We start from the raw sequence: 12,597 nt of genomic DNA on the forward strand, positions 1-12,597 counted from the left end.
GTCATATATATTTTATATGCATATTGTATAACTAAACCCAGTATGGTCCTTCTGAAATGCTTTTAGATATTAAAATAATCTACAGTTCTAGTGTGAGATGATCTGTAGAGAAGCTCCTTCATAACCAAACTCTTTCTGGAAGACTGTATTTGACCTTGAAGTCTGCAATGTAGGACTAGTCTAAAATTTAAACCACCCTTATAGTTTTTCTAGTGTTTCTCTGCACATTTTATTATCCCAGACACAACAGCTGAAACAATAGGCATAAATGTATCTGAGATGTGCCATAAATTTTCTAGAAAAGACCTGTCCCAAGACAAACTGCTGCTGCTCTTTATTAGTGCTACAGACACAGGACACAATCCAGAAAGGCAGTGCTCACTCCTGAGATCCCTGCTCAGCCCTCAGTGCAAGTACTGCTCTAAAGGACAGGAGTGTCTTTACACATCCTTTTACTGTTCTCAGGCCTGAGCTGCTGCTTCTGTCCCCAGAAGGTTCTGACCACCCAGCTCAGCTCCACTGGCACCCACCAACACTTCAGCAGCTGCTCAGAACAGCAACTTTTTTGCTGCCTACAGCTCTCTGTTTGTCTAGTCTTAAAGTGTGAAAAAAATGGACATGCAAGCATAATAAAATTAATATTTATGTTTCTGATGAATCACTCATACAACAGTAGTGAAAAGCCTTGTCACACATTGCACAAGAAGACATGAATGTAAAGTCTCATGTATAGCTGTTGTGACTCCTTTTTTCTTCTGTTTTGGCCAGAGTCCTTGAGTAATTTCCTGGTTATTTTTCATTTATTTTGACTTAATTCTTGTGAATTCTTACTTACACTTTTACATTGATCTAATAACGAATACCTTCAGGCAGGTGTTACGAGTTGAATTTATACAGCCATACATACAGCAAGCATTGTATTATGCCTCCTCCACAAATGCAGAAAAATGCATTTCCACCCTTCCCCCTCCCACCAGTGCTTTATTAGTCTTTGTGAAATGTAATTCTACTTTCATTTACTCTGATGAAAAGTAAGATTTATTTCACCAAGTCCTATAATATAAAATGTCCTTAAATTGGACTAGGAACAAGTTTGACAATTAATTAAATTAGAATTAAATTCAAGTTCCCATTCTCTCACTAGTCTTGCATTAAAGTACTTACATCTTCTTTCATAGGTTTCACATTGTTTTCAGAAAAACGTGGAACACAGAGAGAAACCAGGTATAAAATAACCTTGTGTGTCAGTAATAATATCTATCTCCATTTCTATTGCAATTTTCATCTGAGGATCCTGAGGTACTTTGTGAATATTCATTTAGTCTCACTGTACTGCTGAGCTTCACTGTGTATATTGTACTCTGAGGCATAAAGAATTAAATCACAAACCAAGGACATAGTTCTGATTTCCTCAGAACTATTAGCAAGTTTAATATGCTTTTAGTGTCAACTATTGGAATACAGCTTGACAATTCAGATTCTTGAGGCATCTGCCACCACTCCAAGCCAGATTCTGTTATACATTCAGAAGAGCTTTTCCTGGTTTCTACACCAGGTGATATTTTGCTCATAGTTAATGGTAGATATGTTTTGTGTAGAACAAATCTTGTGCTCTTCAAAGTGCTAGAATGGGACTGAATGTACACAAGGCACTGTTGTTCAAATAAAAACTACTATAAAACAAACACAAACAAAACCATTCACTGTATCTGAGATTTATGTAATCCACACCTGAATTAGTCTTGAGTATGAAAATCTAAAAAAGAGATTCAATAATGAAATATGTTGTCCATCTTCCATTTGTAGGGCTGAAATTCATTGTGCTGATGAAGTCAATAGGAATGCATTCAATTCACCTGAAAAAATGTCACCTTTCAACTAGATTGCTCTGAGTACTTATCAGAGACAGCTAGATACTAATTGTTTCCTTATTTCAGAACTGTATTGAAGGAGGTGATTCTGCCCCCCTACGCTCCTCTTGTGAAACCCCACCTGGAGCACTGTGTACAGCTCTGGTCTCCCCAGGGTAAGAGAACATGGAACTGCCAGAGCAAGCTCAGAGGAGGGCAACAAAGCTGATATGAGGACGGGAGCACATCCCCACAGGCTGAGAGAGTGTTAGCTGTTCAGCCTGGAGAGAAGAAGGTTGCACGGAGACCTCAGAGCAACCTCCCAGTATGAGAAGGAACCTGCAGGGAAGCTGGAGAGAGACCCTTCACCAAGAACTTTAGGGACAGGACAGGGAGAAAAGGGTATAAATTAACAGAGGGGACACTGTGAGAGAGGTCAGGCACTGGAACAGCTCGCCTGGGGAGGCTGTGGATGCCCAACCCTGACAGGGCTCAAAGCCAGTTCTCGTGCGGTACACAAGAACAAAAAGTATCTTTACATACTTCTGAGCAACAAAGGGAAAAAATGTGTTTTCAAAAATATGATTAACTGAAAGAAACCTACAATAGTAATAGTTTGGTCTACAATCTAAGCTGTTTCTAATTAGAAGGTGGGAAAACATACACTCTCACATTTTGTTCACCAAGGGAAAAAAGCCACATAGAAATCATAGTCATATGAAATAAGGCACTATAAATATTTGTTGAATTTAATAATTACATTTAAACTTCTGTCTTGGACAAACCCTTGCTTTGTGACACTGGAAGACAGCAAAATCTTAGTAAATAAATCAGCAGTTATCCACTATGAAATAGAAAATAGATCTATAAACACTTCAAGTAGGTTGTTTTCAAATCCAGAATTCAAGTCATAAAACCCTTAAGGTTTGAAGGAACCTCTGGAGATTATCTAGTCAACTTATGCTCATTTGTGTCCATTTGCAGGAATATTAATAACCAATATATGAAAAATTTCCTTCTTTTATCTTAGTAAACATGATTCCACTTTTTTTTTTCCCTACAGTAGCAAAATGTGTCTATTTATGCTCCAAAACATTACATTGCTTCATTATCGTCAGAACAATTGTGCAGTTTGTCCAGAAACAGAATTTCAATAAAGCATGAAATCTTAATGGGACTTAATAATACCTTCTAGAGTGATAATTAGTTTTACTATGGTCAAAATCAGACACTCTACCATCTATTTTGTTGCTGAAAATCCATAGTAATTCCTACAAAGTCAATAGATGTATGACAGTCTATATTAGTATAGACGAGAATGAGGGTCCATAAAGATCACCTCACCAGGGAGAGAACTCAGGCCTAAATTTTCTGTCTAAAGTCTCCAAAAGTGTATAAACATCCCTAAATTCCACAGAAATAAGGGAAGATGGGAATTTTAATATTTTAGAACATTAAAACTTTTTCCAGATCCTTTCTTCTGAAGCTTGCAGAGTACTAACATATGTGGAATCCATTCTTTTTTTACAAAGTTTTTTGAGCTAACAAATTCTCAAGGCAAGATTAAGAAAAAACAGAAGAAAAACAAAAAATAAGGAAAGAAAGAGAATCACTCACGGTAGCCTGCTGCTTCTCTGCTTTCTCAGCTGCCTCATTAAGCTGCTTTTGAAAGGCTTCCTGGAGAGATTTCATTTCCCTAGGTTATTGAAAACACAGAACACAAATTTTAACACAAGTGACCACTAGGAAATGCTTATTTGGATTAAAAAATGGACCTTTAATTATTCAGAGTAGCAAACAGAGGTACTTTGAGACTCACAAATTAAATCATAATGACTCCATGAAGTATAGTGCCAATGCAAAACAAAAATTATCTATGATACAAAGTGGCCACTGTTTATATCTGCTGAATGGCCCGCTGTACAAAACATCTGCCTGTGCATAATTTCTAACAAAAATGACTGGCACCAAAAAAGTGAGGAAAGTAGGCAAGTGAAAATCAACTGACATTGAGACATACTATTATCAATAAGAACTAGTTTATATCTGCTGTAAAACAAACAAATCATGCTCTGATAAAATTCAGCCTCATATGGCTCTTTCTAGAGACAAGCAACAAAATTTCAATAGAAGATGATGGCATAAAAAGAAAAAAGAACAGGATAATTGCTTGGATTGGCTTTATTTGAATCAAGTGAAACCCCTTTGCGTTACTGATTCAGACAAAGATTTTCCCCCAAATTGTGAGAATTTTCTACCCACAGCATGTGACACACTTTGGAAATGTTGCAAAGTAGTAAAATGGCATTTTTCATAACAGCTATAGAGCTTTTGGAGGACTGCTGCTTGCATGGATAAACTCACAATGAAGATCAAGCCAAAACTGGATTTACATGCAGTAACACATAATAATTTAGCCCTGTGAAAACTAAATTGAATGGAAACTACATAATTTTAAAAGAACTTGCTACTTGCTCGATCATCTCTTTTTTTAGCTGATAACCCCTACTACTTTCAGCAATTTTGGCAACACTAGTACAGATCAGATTTAATTGAAAAAGTGATTGAGCAGCATGAAAACAATATACCATCAGCACTAACAGATGCCATCATTTCACAGTGTTGATGATACACAGAATAAAACTGGGGGCATCATAATAAGTGACTAAATTTTACATGCAACTTGGGAATTATTGAAGAATTTGCACAAAAGGAATTTTAGAAAAAATCTATTTTGAAGTCAGCAGAAAATCTACTTACAAAAGCTGAAATTCTAGTACTCTAAACTTTACTGTATCATCCAGCATTGCAGAGTATAATCAAAGTCACGCTCAGACCAAGTTTGCAGCTCATGTTTGTTCAAAGAACGATCATAACATTAATATTAGGTTATATTTTGAATTTTGGCTACAATGCAATAGATTTAAGTACGTTCACTTTTCTTCATTTGCTGCAGATAAAAGGTAGCCTGAGGACCCTGGCAAATAAACTGTGACCTTTCCCTAGTGAAATTCTATGAGGAAGATTCCCTGGCACTTTTTAATACCTCTCATATGCTGAAATTTACATTCTGGAAATGAAATCCAGAAGTCTGTAAACTGCTGGCAACTGAAGAATTTCCTTGTAAAAACTGTAAAAACTTTTCATCTTCTGAATGATGGAGTGGGCTGCTCAGCAGCAGATTGCACTGATCCCTTTTTATTTCCAGGAACTGCTCTTGTGCAGTACACTCTGGATGTCTGGATGCCTTAGAAGCAAAAGTCAACATGTATTTTTGGGTGGAACTTGAGAGACTGCAAGTGGTGATTTACAGAGGAGATTAGGAAAAACATTTGAAAGATGTAATAAAATTTTCTTTTAGCAGACTCAATTTTCCCACCTGCAACTCAGATCTGTTTACTAAATAGTCCATTAATATTTTTAATCAATTCATGTCTCAATTTCATAAAGTTGCACAACAATCAAACCACCACAAAACTGCATTCCTGTACGATGAAGGATTTTGTCTGTGCAAAGGACAGCTGAGATGTACCTTCAGTCACATGTAAGCCACATAAGTATTTAAACAGGACAGTAGCTAAAGTCTTTCCTTTATAATTTAATATCTTTATCTGGAATACCTGAAAGATTGTTATGTATGACAGTAAAAATAAGAAATTCTACTGGTATTGTATTGCAGACCCTTCTATATTGGGTATTTAAGATATGAAGGTAATTTTCTCACAAAGTTTCTATGTAGCAATGCAATTTCATATGTACTTGCATGTGTACTTCTACAGCAAATGTAGATGTGAGATGGCCATGGAATTTAATTATTGCATTTTTAACAATGAAGTAAGTATGAACTTAAAAATTGTTCTTACTAAACATTTTCCCTAGGGGGAAATATGAAGTATAGATGCACTCATTATTTACTATTTTTCCAGCAAAAGTGGTCACTGTATTAGTTATGTTTTCTGGTTACTAAAATTGTATTGATGTTGCTATCTGCTGGGCTGAATTTCAAGAATTAAGAGACACAGAATGATGAGACTTACTTACAATGAAGCATTAGGGAAACTGAGACTAAGGACTAGGCTGAGAACTTGCATTCCCAGCCATGGGAATTAATTTTTTAAGTGCTCAATGAATAATTTGAGATTATTACTTCTTTCTCTTTCTAACTCCATTCATCACAAACATCCAGTGCAAGTATTCCTATTTGCACATGGACTAGCAATTTTGAGTGTCTACACACATAAACATTTAATTAAGAGGTTTGAATAAATGTCATCTCCAAATTTAGAGATTTAGACACTTTAGTAATTTAATTTTCTAAAAATCCCGAATTTATTTTTTTAGGGATACTTCATGACTAAGTCTTCCTTTAAAATTCAAAATGCTTTTCTTTAGCAGATATCTCACCATACCATTTTAATACATTTTCCTATCATATGTCAAATATCAGCAAATCCGTAATTTGTTTCAAAAAGAGTATTTCCTGCCTTTATGTTACTGTTACAATTATCAGACTCTGGAATACAGCACAGTTTATCTATACAGTAAATGGAAAGGTGGAATTTTCTAGTCTGACAACTTTTAGCCAGGAGATGGAAAGAGAAGGAAACAAGTGAGGGTCTTACCTTTGGTTTTGGCCCAGCTCCAGAAGTTTCTGTACATCACTTTTTGTTGATGCTTCATCATTTTTTAAAGACTGATAGCAACAAAAAAAACTCTATTAAAGAGATCCTTTTTATTAATAATCTGTGAAAGTATTTAGCTCTCATCTATAAAATGGTCTTGGTGAATTGCAGACATTACCACTTAAGAAAATTGGAAGAATACTCTGATTTTTCTTTACTGTAGCTCAAACACAGTTAACTGTACACAGCTGTATATTTTTCAAATACTAAATGACAGATAAATACAATAAGCAGATTTAGAAACAGACAAGTGACTAAAATCATTAGAATTTTATGACCAAGTAAGTGTGTATATGCAGAAGATAATACTACAGCTCTTTGCCCATTTCAAGATCTCTGTAGTGCTGAGTCTAAAATATTTCACAGTGTAATTTTGCTGAATACTACCTTCAACTGTGCTATATTCTAAAATAAATTTGCTACAAGGAGAACATATTTCTCTAAAAAGTAAGAAAAAGCCTACAATAGCAGCGATAAAGACTTAAAAAAAAACCCCAAATTAAACCCAACTCCCAAACCAAATACCTCAAAGGGTTGATTAATCAAAACAAGAGAAGTCTGGAACATAGGCAAATATAACATAATACTATAATCTAGCATAGTAGTGATACACACCACTAGTATTCTCCTCCTTTTGTTTTTCCCAGCTAGCTTACATCAATGAAGACAAAGATGTATTGTCAGAAAAATAATTTCCTGTAAAATGGCATGAAATACTGAGACCAAATTCAATTGATAATGAGTCTAAATGTTTTCACCAGACCAATAGTCTCTGCTGGGAAAAGACAGGTGCTCCCTCAGCTGAATATCTGGACCTCAAATCTAGGGAAGCATTTTCAATCTAGTTTTTCCTCCGAGAAGCTGATATGAGTTCAGAGTTATTTTATTGACCTTTCAGCCTAACCACAGCATCCAGAAGTTAAATGAAGAGAAGTCTCAGCTCTCACTTCAGGCTCATCTAGCACCGTTTGTCAGCTGAACTTGTAAAGCAATGCCCTGCAGTAAATCCAGGCAGACTGTGTAGAAGGCATATCAGAAAGGTAAACTGAGCAGCTAAATTAAGTTGAGTGCATGGAATTCAGCAGCAAGGATCCAACCTGCAACAGCAAAGACCATCTTTTGCAGTAGCTGCCAGTACAAATGTGAGTCAAGGGGCCAGCTGGGAATATAACTGGGATAGAAGAAGATCACAAATTTTGGCTAAGATTTTAAAATTAGTTAAGAAACTAAGTTAGCTAACTAAGATCATGTACCTTAGTTAAAGAGTAACAAATATATTAAGAAAGAGAAGCGAGAAATGACAGGGATAGATGAAGCAATTGTGAAGAAACAGAGACCATAGAGATACCTTGCTTCAAGAATAATTAAACAATTAAGAGAGACTTGGACCGTGACCAGCAGGTTAAAAGGTGCTGCTAACTGGCCATGGGTGAAGAGTTCACCATGAGGAAGAGGACTTTCTTCCTCCCCTACGCCCACTCCCCTATTTCAAAATCCCACCAACCCAATTAAGGCAACACAACTGCGCAGCCATAATGGATACTCAGCTGATTATAATATGAAGTGGGCAGGTAATGATTATGTATTATGATTCCTTAGAAACCACTTGGATATGTAAAACTTTATCTGTGTAAATAGAGGGCAGGAGTCTGCAACTCCACGCACATGTATTTGGAAATGATTCCACGTGTGTCCAGCACTGCAATAAAATACCCTTCTTTTCAACTTTAATTAGTGGAAGAGTTGTCTGTCTGTGCTTCAAATGTGTGTCAGTTCTATTAATACTGCATATTTCTTGTCCTTCCCTTCCTTTTCTATGTTCTATTTTCGTATTTTCTTTATTTTTATTGAGTTGAAAAGGCCCCAACACGTTAGGATGAAATTTTCCATTAAACCATCAGGTTTATGTTAAGGAGAAGATCAACAAAATAAACAAAATAAACAAAAATTATTCACATATTTAATGATTTTTAAAGAGAAACATATGTTTTGTAATTAAAAAACACCAATAAGAAAATGTAGAGGTAAGTAAGTAATCTTATAGAAACTGAGACAGAGTCTAACCTGAAGGTTTACTTTAATTCCCTGAAGTTCTTTAGAAGTCTTTAACAGTTGATGAAGTATGTTGCTCCTCTCCTTAAATACTTCTTTCAGTTGTCTTTCCAGTTCTTCATAGCTCTGTCTAACACAAAGAATAAAAGCATGAGATAATTTCAAAACATTTGTCAATGCAACTGAAAACATGTCTTAGTTCATCGAAATTTAATTAATTCCAACATCCTGTATGGATTTCAAGGGGACTATGTCCCCTTGCTCACCTATAGAACTTAATTTTTCCTAATATAGATGAATAGATGTTTTATACATTGAAATGATGTTCTGCTTCTGAGTGAGAAAATTACCATACTGAAACACTGCAAATGATGGATTGCCTGTGATGAACAGGAGACATAAAGGAGTGTATTTAGCATGAGTGACAGTGTGAGATTTTTCTTACTTTAAAACATATACCACACAAGAAACAGAGCAAAACTTTGAAAGTATGAAGTTTTGAGACAACAGTAAGAACAATTTAGTTCTATTATAAGTTGGTAAATGAAACACAGGACTCTTTTAACAGAAGAGCCTTAGTATAAAGTATAGATTAATAAAAGTTAGGTGTTACCGGCTGTGCTAGATTGCAACCGCTTTTGCTAAACAAGAAGCCCAGCCCCAGATGATAAGCAAATGGTGGATGCCATGACTAATGCTAACTGTTCTTGGAGAAGAAAGAAAAAACAAGTGGACTAAGATGATGAGGGAAAGGAATGTGAGCTAATGGCTAACCGCTTTTTCTGCAGGACAAGGGCTTCACCCGCATGCGCTAAGCGACACGGAAGAGCGCTTACCAGCTGCCATTTTTATGAGTAATAGAAGAGCTGTCACAAAGCACAGAAAAATGTAATAAAAGAATGGGAACATAAGTATTACACAATGTCAGATGAGGTATAACTGATATAGCAATAAAGTGTAATAATACCAGTAAGCATTAGCAAAATAGGTGTGATGAATGTATCAGATAAGAACAGTGTGCCATGTAATGTAAGATAAGAAAACCACAATTTACAGAAGACCCCAACCCCTTAAGACTTTAACTTTTAGATAAACAAACAGGGCAGATGCTAAACTGGTAAATGAATAAATAACCACTGTAAGATGAGCATGGCAGAGATGAACATGGAGGTGTGGTTAACCACGATGCCTATATAACTGAGGTCAAAGCTACCAGGTGCTTATATAGCCTGAGTTAAAAGATATCAATAAAACCTGATATCAACACTGTGGTGGCCCACAGCTGGCCTGTAGGCATCCCAGTTACAAATTATTCCAACTTTTTAACTGAAATGTGGTTGATTATATAATTACCTTACTTAGGTAACAACCAGTAAGGCCTAGGAGAGCAAGCCAAGGCCGTTGGAGATTCAGGCTGGTTGACTGGGTGGCAACCAGCTTGACCAATGAGGATTAGCCTCATGGCCTTCTCATCTACATAAGGAAGAGAGGTCCCAATAAAGCTGGGCACTGCTACATGACCTTTGTGTGTTTGTCACTTTCCTGCCTCCAACACATCGGATGCCAAGCTTGTAAATGAATAAATAACCACTGTAGGATAAGCATGCAGAGATGCACATGGGGTGTGGTGTTAACCATAATACCTATATAACTTAGGACAAAGTTACAAGGTGCTTATACAACCAATAAGCAATATACAATAACAACCAATAACCAATAACAATCAATATAATCTGATATCAACATAACCTGAATCACAACTTTCTATACGTATATAACCTGAATAATAGCTTTCTATACTTCTGTAACTTGAATCATAGCTTTTTATACGAGTATAACCTTATATAAACTTTCTACACAATGTAATGGGTAGTATATGGTAGTATATGGTTATATTCATCACTTTCTTAGTGATGAATAGACAAAAGAAAGAAATACTGCACTAGATGGATAGTTTCAGAGATAGGTAAGTATAGTACTAATTAGAAATTGGCAAATGTAAAGCAAATTAGCCACAAAACAAAGCACTTAGTCCAGTTAGGACCAGATAGACCAAGGAACACTGTAACTGCAAATGCTCCAAAAACAAAGTTGAAAAGTTCAGATGCGAAGATGATTTTGGAAGCCTTCATCAAAGACCCCCAACGACCCCTGAACTGGGGAGGCACAAGCAGAGTGTAAAAGAACGATCGAATAACCATGAGATCATTCCATGTACATTAGTTCTGGTGTGTATGTGACAATGTTACAGTGACACAGTAACACTAAGCAATACTGTATAAATATACCACAGCACTTGACAAAGGTGGGTGAGTTAGGTGGAGATATCCCCCTCACCACCAGCGCTGCAATAAACAAATATCTGCTCTACAGACATCAGTCTGTGGGGATTTAATTCCAGCCTATCTTTCAGGCATCAAGCCCCTGCATGCCACATGCTCCCACTGACCAGGCCAATAAAGGTGGGCTTTACTTTACAGCTCCTTACTGTGGAGAAGAATTCTTTGAATCATAAAACGTGGTGTTTGTGAGGGTCCCAGGACGAGGGAAGAGATGAATCTGACTCCATGTTTTCAGAAGGTTGATTATTATATATTATATTATATTATATTATATTATATTATATTATATTATATTATATTATATTATATTATATTATATTATATTAATGCTATAGTAAAACTATACTAAACTAGAGAGAAAAGGATACATCAGAAGGTTTAACAGGAATGAATAATAAAAACCCATGACTGACTCAGAGAGTCGGACACAGCCAGCTGTGATTGGTCACTAAGAAAAAACAATTCACATGGAACCAATCAAACATGCACCTGTTGGTAAACAACCTCCAGACCACATTCCAAAGCAGCAAATACAGGAGAAGAGAATTAGATAATTATTATTTACATTTTTCTCTGCAGCTTCTCAACTTCCTAAGAGAAAAAATCCTGGCAAAGATATTTTTCAGAAAATATCACAGTAACAATAAATTTTAACTCATTCTATAATTTCTTCTCCCTTAAACCTTACACTAGACCTGACTAGAAATAGAACTGACAAATATGCTCAGTGGAATCAAACTTAGTTATTAATTAATGGATGAGTCATAACATTCTATCCTTTTCAAAATGGAACTTTTACTTGGAATGAAACATTTTATTTTGAAGTTTTTATAAAATCCCAAATGAAATAAATCCAATTCATATTGCTTGTGGTTAAATGAAAAACAGATCCAGCTTTCATATTCCATTTCACGAAAACAGGTAAACTTCACAATTAATGCTAATGTACCATACTTTTTAATTTAAAATTGTTGTTTTGAGAAGGACCAAACAGTAAATTAAAACACCTTTTCCTTTTGCAACTTAATTCTTTTTTCTTTCATGCAGTACTTCTTGTTCTAAAAAGAGGGGAAAAATCTCAAATTTGCAGCACAAAAGTTGTGTTTTACTAGGAGATTCAAGACCTTGAGGTTAAGCAGGGATCTTAACACTTATGGACTTTGAATAAACACTTTAGCAGAGAAACATAGGAAAATCAATGTCTCATCAAATATCAGTACTAGCTACTTTAGCAAACGACAAGCTCACAAAAAATGACCCACTTATGAACAAAGAAAATGATTCTATATTAAATGATACTTTAAGTAACTAGAAGTGATGACAGTGACTTGACTTTCCTAATAAAATAACTAGATAAGTGGATGTTGTCAAAACATAAGTTCAAGGCCAGCTGAATGGAGTTTTGAGCATCCTGGCCTACTGGATTCTTGCAGCCCAAAAAATGATCTCTAAATTGAACAACTCCCTTATGCTGAACTTGGATGCCAGTTTTATACTACAGGACAGTTCTGAAAGAAGCTGACTCAGTGTTTGTGATGTGTCACCACATCACCAAATTCCAGTGATTTTCTGAAAACTTCAAATCTGCAAATACTGTCAGGGTTCTCTTACACATTTTGAAATACATGTTACATAATTATATATAACATATAATTAAACCCGTTCCTAGGA

The 12,597-nt window shown here is 35.7% G+C and overlaps 1 protein-coding gene across 8 annotated transcripts in view; it reads right to left on the bottom strand.

Moving 5' to 3' along the window:
• Positions 1–12,597, bottom strand: part of LUZP2 (leucine zipper protein 2) — a 151,334-nt gene that overhangs the window by 75,453 nt on the left and 63,284 nt on the right. For 6 of the 8 annotated variants that reach the window (XM_064426194.1, XM_064426193.1, XM_064426191.1 and 3 more), the window contains 3 exons: positions 8,597–8,714; positions 6,473–6,543; positions 3,468–3,546 (listed from right to left, as the gene is read on the bottom strand). In XM_064426194.1, coding sequence (XP_064282264.1) covers positions 3,468–3,546; positions 6,473–6,543; positions 8,597–8,714 — 268 coding nt within the window. Of the gene's footprint in view, positions 1–3,467; positions 3,547–6,472; positions 6,544–8,596; positions 8,715–9,937; positions 10,079–12,597 lie in introns of those variants that run through there. The other 2 variants (XM_064426197.1, XM_064426196.1) reach the window with 2 other exon arrangements.

This window comes from Passer domesticus, chromosome 6 (genome assembly GCF_036417665.1).
Source record: "Passer domesticus isolate bPasDom1 chromosome 6, bPasDom1.hap1, whole genome shotgun sequence".
NCBI classification, from domain to species: domain Eukaryota; kingdom Metazoa; phylum Chordata; class Aves; order Passeriformes; family Passeridae; genus Passer; species Passer domesticus.